Genomic DNA, 14,836 nt, shown 5'->3' on the forward strand with positions numbered 1-14,836 from the left:
GTCCTTTTGTGTGTGCGTGCGTGTGCACATAGGTACCGTGGAGGAGGATGAGGGAGACGATTTACTGCTGAAGTACGTGCATGAGTTCTGGTGGTTCCCCCACATGTGGAGCCACATGCAGCCTCACCTCTTCCACAACGAGTCCTCGCTGCTGGAGCAGATGGTGCTCAACAAGGAGTTTGCGTTGGTGAGATTGATTTACACAGTCACGCACACGCATACGCACACACTGCTTGGCGCTGTCTATATTCCCTTGTCTTTCTTCCCTTTCATGTGTCCTTGAAATCATATTTGCTTTCTGAACCACCTCAGTGTAAAATAATTGCCTTTTCTTTGCCACAAAGCGCCCGAAGGCAGAACAATATGATCCACTTTGACACACACATGAACATACACACAATGCACACATTACACACGTCCAGAGGCGTGGCACCAAATTCTGGGCCCCCATACATAAGCCTCCTGAAGGCCCAACACACACACACACAACGCCCTACACCCACCACCTCCGCCCTGCACACACAAACACCATGTTCTATCCTGAAGTTGTTTTACTGTGGTTGTAAATTATGTTGTTTTAAGTTTGAGCTCACAGTATAGGATAACAAAAGGCAGGTCTATTAACGACCCCCAAAGTAGACTACAATAAACACAGCTATTACATTTCCTTCCGATAGCTTATTTAAAAAATGCTGTACACTAAATCTGTATCCTAGCTGCTAGGATATTTATGCCATTAACTCAAATATTATAACTAATTATTTATGAATAATTATTATCAGCATCAATATGGTGTGCACTTATATAGCGCTTCATCTACACCATGGGTGTCAAACTCAAGGCCCGGGGGCCAAATGCGGCCCGCCACATCATTTTATGTGGCCCGCGAAAGCAAATCACGCTCGTCAACTTCCGCGATTTTTGCTAAAATCTGTACCCAAATTCCAAATTGTCAAAATAATAAACAATAATGTTGAAATATTGCATTTTTCTGTTACCAAACCCTTCTTCAACACTAACTTAAACAATACTTGAACAAACTACTTTCCTTGTCTTCTGAATTCAAAACTAGTTATCCCTCAATTTGTTTTGTAATGGTAATAATATGTTTTGGTGATGATTAAACATTTATATGGTTTCACTGTTCTAACGGCCCTCTGAGAGAAAAAATCAAAACTACAATGCGGCCTGAGACAAAAAAGAGTTTGACAAACCCTGGTCTACACCAGCACTGTGCCCAAATCGCGTTACAGAGACTCAGCAAGCAAAATTAGGATTATGGATTAAGATTATGAGACATGTTTAGTTATACACATCGGTAGTGAATAACTATTCAGCATTGAATACAAACTGTGTAGTGGTTTAGGAAGGGAAAACAAAAGTAACATCAGGTGGGCACTTACCTCTAACGCAAAATCACCGCAGCCTATATACATAGTCCCACAAACTTCCTCCAAACACAAGGACCCCCCCCTCCCAAATATAATCAGTCAACCGCAAAACGCAATCAGCATTATTCCCTTAGTTCCCCGGAGCCTTGCCTCATCTCCAGAGCCTTTCTGAGATAATTCAAACAGCCTTGCCCTTTGTTGAAAAAAATGACAACAGATGCAAATGAAATCGGTGTTGTGAGCCTCGCCTGACCGACACTTTACTAATCTCCTAAATCCAAACAAATCTTAATTCATCCATTGCTAATGGGGCATTCACCTTAATGGCAACCCAGGAGCCATTTTTATCTCCGACCATTTAATCTGAATTCCTCAAGGTAGGCGGCTGTTATTTCTGTGCTCTCTTTGCCTCCACGCCGCGTCTGTGTGTGTATGTGTGTGAAGATCATTTGTATGGCCATACAGGGATGTCACACATAAGCTATGATACAGCGAGGGTGGATGTAGGTTCCTCTTATTGAAGGTGAACGTGATCGTAAAGTCCAATCCCTAACCTTTATTGCACAGACACATTCCGCTCGCTCATCCTGTGAGCGCCGATGCTTTGCTTTGACGGTGTAAGTGGATGTGTGGCGCGGCGAAGGACAACACCATTTGTCTGCAAGGCACACTCAGAAAACATCCACCCTCACAAGTGCCCTCATGAACACATCTATTTTTAATTTCCCCTTGTCAAGTCAGGTAGTCAGGGTTCTCAAACGTTTTGAAATTTTTATTATTTTTTTTAATCTTCCACTTTAATATTCATGATGCTTAACAGAAAGCAACTTAACCAGTGGTGGCTGGTCAACAGAGGGCGCAAAGGCGCTGTCCCACCGCTCCTGAGTCAAATTAAAAATGAAAAAAGTGAATAAAATGAAAGACAGAAAATGTTACAAATTCTATGTATATCTATTTTTAGATGACTTGGACAAATACTACGTAGTTAATGATGAGTAAAATTTATTTGTTTATCGCTGTTGTCTTATTTCATGATGTCAATTCTGGTTTTAGGGCGCCGAGACGTTTGCTGTTAACTCTTGTTATATTGTGACGTGCAGTGGAGTCATCTACAATCAAATGGCATCAAATTCCAGCACCCGTCAGCCAATAATGTTAAAGTTACCGATTACGAGTGTGTGTGTGTGTGTGTATGTGTGTGTATGTGTGTATATATATATATTTATATCGTGGCCCCATTGAAAACTCCACCAACCGCCACTAAACTTAACCAAATTATATTGAATTTAATTTACTGTTTATTCATCGTCGTGAGCTCATGCCCGTTGCTTACACTCACAACATGGCTGCGAAGTGACCTTTCTAACCACTCTAGGGAGTATTTATTTATTTATTTATTTATTTATATATTCAACAAAAGCCACGACCGAGTTTAATTCCCACTAAGAAACAGACAACATGAGCAGAATCATTTTCACAAGGAGCCCTGTGAAAGCCAATCACGGAGTCAATTGCACGGAACTTTGTCTAAAGCATGGTGCCCATTTTCCCATTGCTAAAGCTTTAATTTATCGACTGTTCAGAAACTTTTCACCGAAGGTATGTGCTTCCAAGCCACGAATATATTGTATAACTCGCCTTGCCTCACCTCTAAAAGTCTACATGAGAAAAGACCGTAAGAGGGTTAGAAATGCTATGCGCATGCAATGATGTCAGACTTACATGATACATCACAATCATATCAGAGCTAAGGTACAGAACTGAAATTGGTTTAGTATATTTGTTTTATTGGCGCGCCAGAACCCATATGTAGGCATGCACCTTAAAAGTTTTTTTTTTTAAATAGAATATCCATCCATCCATCCATTTTCTGAGCCGCTTCTCCTCACTAGGGTCGCGGGCGTGCTGGAGCCTATCCCAGCTGTCATCGGGCAGGAGGCGGGGTACACCCTGAACTGGTTGCCAGCCAATTGCAGGGCACATAGGAACAAACAACCATTCGCACTCACAGTCATACCTACGGGCAATTTAGAGTCTCCAATTCATGCATGTTTTTGGGATGTGGGAGGAAACCGGAGTGCCCGGAGAAAACCCACGCAGGCACGGGGAGAACATGCAAACTCCACACAGGCGGGGCCGGGGATTGAACCCGGGTCCTCAGAACCGTGAGGCTGACGCTCTAACCAGTTGGCCACTGTGCCGCCTAAAATAGAATAGTTTTAGGCAAATTATTTTGTGAACCAACAAGTTATGGTTCTCGGATCCCCTGGAGCCAAGTATGATAACCACTGCGGTAGTGGAACAAACACATCCCAAACTATGTGACACCCCACCCCACCCTTCACTCCCCCTATCTACAAGGTCAAAAAGAGGGAACACTCCTCTATGTGTTTATGCTCGCCTGTTCACTCATTCACAAATGAATTGTGTGTGCAGCAACATGACATTCCAGTGAACATGGGTTACGCCGTGGCCCCCCACCACTCGGGGGTCTACCCGGTCCATCTGCAGCTTTACGAGGCTTGGAGGCGCGTGTGGAACATCCAGGTGACCAGCACGGAGGAATATCCACACCTCAAGCCTGCCCGTTACCGCAAAGGTTTCATCCACAGTAACATCATGGTGAGAGCACACTCATGCAGCTTCCACAGATGAATGTCCTCTTTGAACACTGAGTTCCTTTATAACGTCCCAATGTCTGAGCTTATTAGCATTGTCAAGCTGAAAGTGTATTTCCTTCTACCATTTGGACTTCTTCTATATATCTAGCCTGTCCAAAAAGAGTAAGAGGGAGGCTGTCCATATTTTCAGGCCCATTCAAAAGCACATTTTGCAACTTCCTTATGTACATAATGCATCTGACTCTAATGAAAAATGTCCATTTTGAATTCTCAAAACTGAGAAATGAGTGGGCGATTCACTGGAAAGAGACAATCGCTTGGTCAAAACACTGTTTGGGTATCTTTGCAAGCGTATGAAATGATTTATTTTCATGCTGCCTGCTCATGCGGCAATTGTTTCTTGTGTCCTTAAACTGAAAATCTGTCTTTGTGTGTGTTGGATGTTACCGTAATGTGTTTGTGTGCACGTATGTATATGAATTGTTTGACCTTGTCGAACACCAGCATCCCGTCTCTGTGCTTTAATTCAATATTTAACCGGTGTGGTTTAAGAGGCAAGTCATCCTAGTCTGTACAGTATGTGCATTTCTACATGAACAGGACAATGGTGCTTTACCAACAAGCGGCAATGGCGCTACTAAAGTATCTGCGTAATAAATGCAAGCACATCCGGCAAAATAACTAAGAAATAAATGATGATCATTATTATTTTTGTTTACTCTGTAAATGTGTCATGTTGATGGCCATGAATTCACCCCCCAATTTTTGGGCTACTTAAAGAACATAAATTAGTCTAAAAGAGATCTGTAGAGGGGCAGCACAGCGGCTTCACAGTTCTCAGGTTGAGGGTTTAAATTTTGGCTCAGGCATTCCTGTGTCGAGATGCACGTTCATGTGCTCGCATAAGTTTTCGCAAGGTACTTCGTACTTTATCCCACATTCCAAAATCATGCATGTTCGGGTTAATTAAGACTTAAAATTGTCAGTAGGTATATAATATACACCGCAGTATATACTGTACACTACATACACTGTAGTTAAATGTGAGTGTGAAAAGGACTCAAATTGGCCTATGAAATCCTCCGATCCATAAATTGGTCAGGCCCTTGTTAAAAGTGCATATTTCTTTTCCATCCAGTACAAAATTGTTAATGTTACAGAGACCTAAATGCTGCTCTGAGTGTGTGTCGAGGAATGTGACCAAAAGGTAGTCAAGGCAGAATTTATCTTCAAGAATTATTAGTGGCCAGTGGCGGGTGTTGTACTTATGGTTATGTTGGTTTTAGATTTTTGTTTTGTTTTGTTTTAATACTCCCTTCCAAAAAAAAATAAAAAAAAACATCACCAGTCGCTTCTGCTTTTGGGCCTTGTTTGCTGTTTAACACAATAAGGAACCCTTCACACATAACCCGTTACTTGATCAGAATGCGCAAATTAACATTTGTCATTCATTCCATCTGTTGACATTGCAGTTCCTCCTCCTCCATTCACATGTCAGCCAGGCTATTTGTCAAGACAATTGCTCCCTTAACCACGAGAGAAAAAAAAAATAAAATCACAATCACGTTTGACACCACAATTACCAGTGCTTGAAAGAACGCTTTGACCTGACAAATGTAAATTTTTAAAGTCTGCTTTTATTTCCTGACTTCTTGTTGTGACATAAAAAACAACAGCACTAAATTCATTACAATACATAGCTGACACTTGGACACATTACTATTGTGTGCTGTTACTTTTCAATTTGTGCAACACTCCGAAGCATCACTGTCTCCATCAATTAAACAATAATATATTCAACACTGGACTCAACAAAGTGAGTTAAAAATGTGATGAAACAACTTACTCACATTAGTTATTTTATATTTAAAATTTGTTTCAAAAACATAAACATGTCAAGAAAACAAAAGAACATTAATCTCAAATACCGTAATTATTTTACATTTGCAGTCAAGAGTGGTCCTTAAATTTAATTTCACGCTTTCAAGTTGAAATCAAAACAGTGTACGGTTGTGGTAAAAATATCCACCCAATTTCCATAGTACTTGTCTTTATTATTATTATTTTTGTGAAAAGCAAACTATATAGTTTACCCAATGAATATAGTGTAACAATTTGCAGCCACTTTAATCGGGTAAATTTAAATAATATATTTTGAGTAAACAGTACCTTAAATCAATGGCTATCAGAATCAGAATCATCTTTATTTGCCAAAAACACACAAGGAATTGGTCTGCGGTAGTTGGAGCCACTCTAGTATGACAACAGACAGCCATTTGACAGAAAATACTTTCCATTTCCTTTACCGCTTATCCTCACTAGGGTCGCGGGACTTTTGAGACATCAAAACATAAAAACACAGCATGGAGAGTCACTCAGCAATGAAAGGTTACTGGTAATGTGGTAATGCCGATACAAATTTTATTTTTCGGATATTGTGCAAATGATGCAGGGTCCTCAAGAAAGCAGTTTGAAATGGCTAATAGAGCAATAATCTACTACAGTGATCATTGTGCAAATGCCGCAGATACTTTACAAGCACGTGAGAGGTAGTTCCTGTGAAATACAGTCTCTCAGGACCTGAAGTGGGAGACCAACATGAACTGCATCCTCAAAAAGGCCCAGCAGAGGATGTACTTCCTGCGGCTCCTGAGGAAGCACGGCCTGCCACATTAGCTGTTGAGGTAGTTCTACACAGCAGTCATCAGATCAGTCCTGTGTTCATCTATCACAGTCTGGTTTGGTGCTGCCACAAAAAAGGACAAACTCCGACTGCAACAGACAATCAAAACTGCTGAAAAAAATCATCTGTACCACACTATCACCCCTTGAGGACTTGCACTCTGTCACAACCAAGACAAGAACATGCAAAATCGCATTGGACCTCTTCCAGCTCCTTCCCTCAGGTAGGCGCTATCGAACAATGCAAACTAGAACTACCAGACATTCCAACTGCTTCTTCCCTCTTGCCATTAACTTCTTAACTTTACAATTCCATTGTAACATGCTGCCAATTTTGTCTTGAGATTGTTGTCACATCTCTGTCGGGCCAATTATACATTATTTGTTTACTCACTGTAGTTGTCTTGCCACTCTGCACTATTTGCATATCTGTTCTTGACCAATACGGGCCACTCAGGTGCTTGAGAGGTATCTGCACCATTTGCACAATTGTCACTGTTCCAGATTATCGCACTACTAGTCACTTTAAACTGCTTAAATTTCTTGAAGTCTCTGCACCATTTGCACAATGGTCACTGTACCAGATTATTGCTCCAGTAGTAAATTCTAACTGCTCTAAATTGCTAGAAGACTGCATCATTTGCACAATTGTCCAAAAAATAAGAAATAATAAAAATATCGGCATTACCGGAAACCTTTCATTGCTCAGAGACTCTCTGTACTGTGTTTTTATGTTTTATCAAAAGCATTTTCTGTCAATTGACTGTCTGTTTTCGTACGAGAGCGGCTCCAACTACCGGAGACAAATTCCTTGTGTGTTTTTGACATACTTGGCAAATAAAGATGATTCTGATTCTGATTATTCTACTATCTGAGTAATCAAGTACATTTTAGATGATTTTCATAGATTATATTTACCTCTCTCCGAAATCGTTTTTTACAGTGGAGTCACGAGAGATCTGGAACCTATCCCAGCTGACTTTCAGTGCGAGACTGAGTACATTCTGGACTGCTCACCAGCTGATCGCAGGGCACATCTAGACAAACAACCACTCACACTTTCATTCACACCCATGGGCAATTTAGAGTTTTCAATGAACCTAACATGCTTTTTTGGGGGGGAATGTGGGAGGAAGCTGCAGTGTCCGGAGAAAACACGCACAAGCACGCGGGGACCATGCAAATTCCGCACAGGAGAACCTGAGCTGAGATTGAAATTTCTTGACTGTGAAGCAGACATGATAACTACTATTCCACCGTGCTGCCCTAAATCATAAATTAGTATATTAAATATAAAATACATATTAATAAAATAATTACAATGAAGAATTATTAAATCATGGCTCCATATTAAACATAAAATATGTATTGCAGAGGAGAAAAACAGTGCCATACGGAGGGGGAATGCCCCGTGGATCCAATAAAGAGTTATTGCTGCTTATCCTGAAACGACATGACGGCAGGTGTCACTGATGGTGTAGTGGTACACTCGCCTGACTTTGGTGCAGGCAGCGTGGGTTCAGTTCCCACTCAGTGACGGTGTGAATGTGGGTGCGAATGGTTGTCCGTGTCTATATGTGCCCTGTGACTGACTGGCGACCAGTTCAGGGTGTAGTCCGCCTTTCGCCCGAAGTCAGCTGGGATAGGCTCCAGCGCCCTGCGACCCTAACCAGGATAAGCAGTGTTGAAAATGGATGGATGACGGCAGGTGCATTTTAAAGTCTGTCATAAACACAAGTCAAAATGTCAGAAAAAAACAAAACACAATTTTTCCACTGATGTACCGAGAAGTGGTGCTGGTCTGAATCAAGCAACAGTCTCGCGCTGTCAGTGTTGCTTTACAATCACTTCCTTCTCGTGACATCATGCATGAAACTGCAACTTTTGTTGCAGGGTTGAAAGATGGATGACGGATGATGATTTTCGTGCGGAAACAGGACGCACTGTAGGCCCCTGTAGTGATCCTGAAGAGGACAGTTTGGTAACAAACGAGAGAAGGCATGACAGATTCAGGGCTTCATTTCCACAAAGTTTGAATGTGTGAAGTGACCGCACCTTAGGGCAAGATGACTTTTCTTCTATTGCCCAGCACTTCAGCGATACTGCAGAGTCATGGTTATAACGTGATATAACGTGGAATCATGCTCATTTAGCATTGGTCCAATCAGACTAATACTAAACCTAAAGCCCCCATAGCCTCTACTTGATCCTGTTTTTGCAATTTCTCTCCATTCGTCTCTTCCTCCTGTGCCTCTCACTTTATCTTTGATGGCTCAGAGGAGGACAGGAAGTCATCTTAAGGTTGTAAAATTGCTCTTCGTGTGTCTGCGACCAGATTGAGAGACGCCCACTGGACCCACGGTATCAGAACAAATCAGGCTGAGATATGAGAGATATGGGATTGTCTGCGAGTGCATGTGTGTGTTTGTGTGCATGCATGTGTGTTTGTGTGCTGTCTTTTTAAAATGTACTCTATCAGTTTGAGCTATAGCTCTGTGGATAATTGGTTTGGTGAAATAGTGCTGAGTGTCTGATGCGCTGGTGGCCTTCCATCTCTCTCTCTCCCTCTCGCTCTAACCCAACACACCAACAACCTCTCTGATCTGTGTGTGTGTGTGTGTGTGTGTGTGTGTGTGTGTGTGCGTGGTTGCATGCGTGTCTCAGGGGGAGAGAGGGAGAGGGAGAGCGAGAGAGAGAGGGAGACTGCAGCATTTTACTGATAAACCAATATCGACACATTCAACCTTTAACTTCTACAACCCCAATTCCAATGAAGTTGGGACATTGAACATGCAAACTCTACACAGGCAGGGCCGGGATTCAAACCCTGGTCCTCAGAACTCTGAGGCAGACGTGCTAACCAGTCGCCCACCGTGCCGTTGGGATGTTGTGTTAAACATAAATAAAAACAGAATAAAATGATTTGCAAATCATGTTCATCCATCCATCCATCCATCCATCCATTTTATACCGCTTATCCGAGGTCGGGTCGCGGGGGCAGTAGCTTTAGCAGGGACGCCCAGACTTCCCAGGTTAAATACAATAGATAATTAGGGTGAACGAGGCACAGGTGGTGAAGATGCTCACAGGAGCAGGTGTGTGTGAAACAGGGGGGAAGACAAAACCCGGAACACACACACATGACAGTACCCCTCCACCCCCCTTAACGGCCGGCGCCAGACGGCCCTGGGGCCCCTGGATGCGCAACGTGGAAGTCCCGAATGAGCGAATCATCCATGATAAACGCAGACCCATGAACGTTCCTCAGGCCCATAGCCCTCCCAGTCCACCAGATATTGAAACCCCCTACCCCTCCGACGAGACGACAACAGCCGCTTCACAGAGAAGATAGGGCCCCCATCCATAAACCGGGGGGGAGGAGGGGGGCTGGAAGGCAGGACCAGAGGGGACTCCCGGGCTGGCTTGAGTAGGCTGACGTGAAAAGCAGGGTGGACCCGGATCGACCTTGGGAGCCTCAGCTTCACGGTGACAGGGTTGATGATCTTTGTGATGGGGAAGGGCCCAACAAACCTGGGAGCGAGCTTCTTGTACTCCACCCGGAGTGGAATATGTTTGGTCGAGTGCCAAACTCGCTGACCCACTTTGTAGTTCGGGGCCGTTTTCCTCCGACGGTCAGCAGCGGCTTTGTAGGACCGTCCCTGGCGCAGCAGAATCTGGCGGGCTCGCTCCCAGGTCCTCCTGCAGCGTCTCACCAAGGTCAATGCCGCTGGAACTGTGGACTCTGGGGCTATGGCAGGAAACAGAGATGGTTGGTAACCATGCACAACGTGAAAAGGCGATAGACCAGTGGATGCAGAGGGGAGGGAATTGTGGGAGAATTCGACCCAAACCAGTTTCTGAGACCAGGCTCGCGGCCCCTGTGAAGCGAGACATCGGACCCAGTCGCCAGGTCCTGGTTCAGCCTCTCGGTTTGGCCGTTGGTTTCAGGATGAAACCCAGATGACAGACTGACGGTAGCACCTATGAGATTGCAAAACTCCTTCCAGAATTGCGAAATGAATTGGGGACCCCTATCAGACACCACATTCTTGGGGAAACCATGGAACTTGAAAACCTGATTAATCTTCAACTCGGCAGTGTCTTTAGCTGAGGGGAGTTTTGGAAGTGCAATGAAGTGTGCCATCTTAGAGAACCTGTCAACAACTGTAAGAATGGTGGTATTGCCTTTAGAGGCCGATAATCCTGTCACAAAGTCTACGGAAATGTCTGACCAAGGACGTTGTGGTATTGGAAGGGGTCGCAACTCCCCAGAAGGACGTTGATGAGAGGGCTTGTTAGCAGCACATACCTGGCAAGCATTGACGTAATCGATAACATCCCTCCTAACATTAGGCCACCAAAAGCGCTGTTCGACCACTGATTGCGTCTTGGCAATGCCTGGGTGACATACAGTTCGGTTCGTGTGAGCCCAGTGGATGACTCTTCCCCTTAAGGTCGGAACCACATAAAGCCTGTTTTCAGGGCAATCTTCAGGGCTAGGAATGTTTTTCAGAGCCCCTTTAACCGCAGTTTCAATGTCCCAAACAAAAGCGGAAATGAAACATGACTTGGGCAAAATAGTCTTAGGGTCGGACAAAGAATTCTCTTCGGAGAAAATACGTGACAAAGCATCTGGGTTACCATTTTTAGAACCAGGTCGGTAGGATAACGTGAAATTAAATCTAGTGAAGAACAGAGCCCATCTAGCCTGCCTCGCATTTAATCTTTTAGCAGTTTTAATATACTCAAGGTGATCTGTCCATACTAAAAACAGAGTCTGTGCCCCCTCTAGCCAGTGCCTCCACTCCATCAAAGCCGCCTTGACTGCCAGCAGTTCACGGTCACCAATGTCATAATCTTTTTCAGCTGGGGTCAGTTTTTTGGAGAGAAAAGCACAAGGATGTAATTTATCATCCTTGAGAGATTTCTGGGAGAGCACTGCTCCTATTCCGGCATCAGACGCATCGACTTCTACCACAAACTGCTGTTTGAGATCTGGCAAAGTAAGGATGGGAGCGGAGGTAAAGCTCGATTTAAGTTTTTGAAAAGCTGCCTGACAAACCGGGTTCCATACAAAAGGTTTGTGTGGCGAGGTAAGATCATACAAAGGAGAGGCTATAGAACTAAAATTTCTGATGAATTTTCTGTAGAAGTTTGCGAACCCTAAGAACCTTTGTACATCTTTGCGTGCCGTGGGATTAGGCCAATTAATAACTGCATCGACTTTGCAAGAGTCCATTTTGACTTCACCTTGAGCCAGGACGAAACCCAGAAAAGAAACGGACGCCTTGTGGAACTCACATTTCTCAGCCTTGACATATAGTTGATTCTGCAGTAACTGCTGCAAAACAGAGCGGACATGAATAATGTGAGTCTCCTCATCCGGGGAGAATATCAAAATGTTGTCCAAATAGACAAAAACATAAACATTCAACATGTCACGCAGGACATCATTGACAAGGTTTTGGAAAACAGCTGGAGCGTTAGTAAGCCCAAAAGGCATTACCAAATACTCATAATGTCCCGTTGGTGTGTTGAATGCTGTTTTCCATTCATCTCCCTCCCTTATCCTGACTAGATGATATGCATTTCTTAAGTCCAGTTTGGTGAAAATCTTGGCTCCCTCCAGGAACTCAAAGGCGGTGGAGATGAGAGGAAGAGGGTACCTGTTTTTTACAGTGATCTCGTTGAGACCCCGGTAATCGATACAGGGTCGCAGGGTCTTGTCTTTCTTGTCCACAAAGAAAAATCCTGCTCCCACAGGGGATGAAGATGGGCGAATGATCCCGGCTGCCAGTGATTCTTCCACGTACTCCTTCATGGCCTTGTGTTCTGGCCCTGAAAGAGAGAACAACCTCCCTCGTGGGGGTGTAGTTCCAGGCAGCAAGTCAACAGCACAGTCATAAGGTCTGTGGGGTGGAAGGGACAAATTTGGCCTTGGACTTGGAAAAAACGTCTTTAATGTCCTGGTAACAGGTGGGCACTTGAGATAAGTCAGGATCCCCAGATGGGGTCTGTGGATTGTCATTTGAAACATAGCCCTGAACATCACATGGCGGCTTGAAACAGTTCCAGGCGCAATTGCTGCCCCATGACATAACTTGCCCAGAGGACCAGTCAATGTGGGGGTTATGTAATTTCAACCATGGGTTCCCTAAGATAAGGTCATGATTCATGGCGTCAAAAACATGAAAACTAATGCGTTCCGAGTGAGAATCAGGAAATGTCAATGTGAGTGCTTGGGTGCGGTGAGTGATCTTGCCCATAAAACTGCCGTCTGCAGCATAGGTGTTGCAGTGGCGTTTTATTTGAAAGGTTCTAAGGTGCATACGTCTAACGAGGAGGGAGTTAAGTATGTTAGCGTCACAACCAGAGTCAATTAATACAGGTGTATGAATTTCTTGATCAGGAGAGCATAGTGTCACTTTAGGAAGAACCCATGTCGGGTCTTCCTTAATGAAATTCAGACTCACCTCTCCCGTGCCCTTGCTACCGGCACCGGCAACTTTGACGTGACAGTTGCTCACGGAATGACCCAACTGACCACAGTAGAAGCACCGCCCTTCCCTCCGCACCGACGTTCCTCAGGGGAGAGACGGAACCTGCCCAGTTGCATGGGTTCATCCGTGGGGACGCTAGTCAGTGGGTTGAGACCGGAACCAGGGGATCTGCCTTGGTTTGGCTGGTCACCGAGGCTCGTCCTCCAAGTGCGCGGTGACGCAGCCCTCCGCCGATCTCCATCCAGCTCGCGATCCAAAAGCCTCTTGTCGATTTTTACAGCGAGAGCGATGAGAGTGTCCAAGTCGGTCGGCAGGTCTAGCGGGACTAAATGATCCTTGACGGCGGGGGATAGTCCTTGAAAAAAGGCATCGAGTAGCGCCCGATTATTCCAATGACTCTCAGCTGCTAGAATGCGAAACTCAATCGCATAATCTGACACCCTGCGCTTGCCTTGTTGTAAGGTGACAAGGGAGTGAGCTGCCTCACGATCTGGAGTGGAAAATTGAAAAATTTGCTCCATAGTCTTTACAAAAAAAGCCCATGAATGACACGCGGCGGAATTGCGACTCCATTCAGCAGTAGCCCACGCCTTCGATCCCTGAGGCGGCACGGCATCAAAAACCGACATCAATGTGTGAAGGATATCACCACATGGGCTCAGGAACACCAATGTCAGTAAATACAGTTCGGCGCTACATCCGTAAGTGCAACTTGAAAGTCTACTATGCAAAGCAAAAGCCATTCATCAACAACACCCAGAAACGCCGCCGGCTTCTCTGGGCCCGAGTTCATCTAAGATGGACTGATGCAAAGTGGAAAAGTGTTCTGTGGTCCGACGAGTCCACATTTCAAATTGTTGTGGGAAATTGTGGACGTCGTGTCCAAAGAGGAAAAGAACCATCCGGACTGTTATGGACGCAAAGTTCAAAAGCCGGCATCTGTGATGGTATGGGGTTGTGTTAGTGCCAATGGCATGGGTAACTTACACATCTGTGAAGGCACCATTAATGCTGAAAGGTACATACAGGTTTTGGAGAAACATATGCTGCCATCCAAGCAAAGTCTATTTCATGGACGCCCCTGCTTATTTCAGCAAGACAATGCCAAACCACATTCTGCACGTGTTACAACAGCGCGGTTTCATAGTAAAAGAGTGCAGGTACTAGACTTGTCTGCCTGTCGTCCAGACCTGTCTCCCATTGAAAATGTGTGGCACATTATGTAGCGTAAAATCCGACAACTGTGACCCCGGACTGTTGAACAGCTGAAGCTGTACATCAAGCAAGAATTCCACCTACAAAGCTTCAACAATTAGTGTCCTCAGTTCCCAAACGTTTATTGAATGTTGTTAAAAGAAAAGCATGACCCTGTCCCAGCTTTTTTGGAACGTGTTGCAGCCATAAAATTCTAAGTTCATGATTATTTGCAAAAAACAACAAAGTTTATCAGTTTGAACATTAAATATCTTGTCTTTGTAGTGTATTCAATTAAATATAGGTCAAACATCATTTGCAAATCATTGTATTCTGTTTTTATTTGTTTAACACAACGTCCCAACTTCATTGGAATTGGGGTTGTACATGAAGTGCTCTACATGACAAAATAATGATTGTAATATCTTACTGAATACTACTGCTCTAT

General features: G+C 44.2%; 1 protein-coding gene across 1 annotated transcript in view; it reads left to right on the plus strand.

Annotated features, from left to right (window-relative positions):
• ndst3 (N-deacetylase/N-sulfotransferase (heparan glucosaminyl) 3) overlaps positions 1–14,836 on the plus strand; it is a 62,799-nt gene that overhangs the window by 21,998 nt on the left and 25,965 nt on the right. The window contains exons 4-5 of the mRNA XM_061772258.1: positions 33–187; positions 3,828–4,013. Of these exons, the coding sequence (XP_061628242.1) occupies positions 33–187; positions 3,828–4,013 (341 nt within the window). The remainder of the gene's footprint in view (positions 1–32; positions 188–3,827; positions 4,014–14,836) is intronic.

The sequence above is a fragment of the Phyllopteryx taeniolatus genome, chromosome 4 (assembly GCF_024500385.1).
Source record: "Phyllopteryx taeniolatus isolate TA_2022b chromosome 4, UOR_Ptae_1.2, whole genome shotgun sequence".
Taxonomy (NCBI): Eukaryota; Metazoa; Chordata; class Actinopteri; order Syngnathiformes; family Syngnathidae; genus Phyllopteryx; species Phyllopteryx taeniolatus.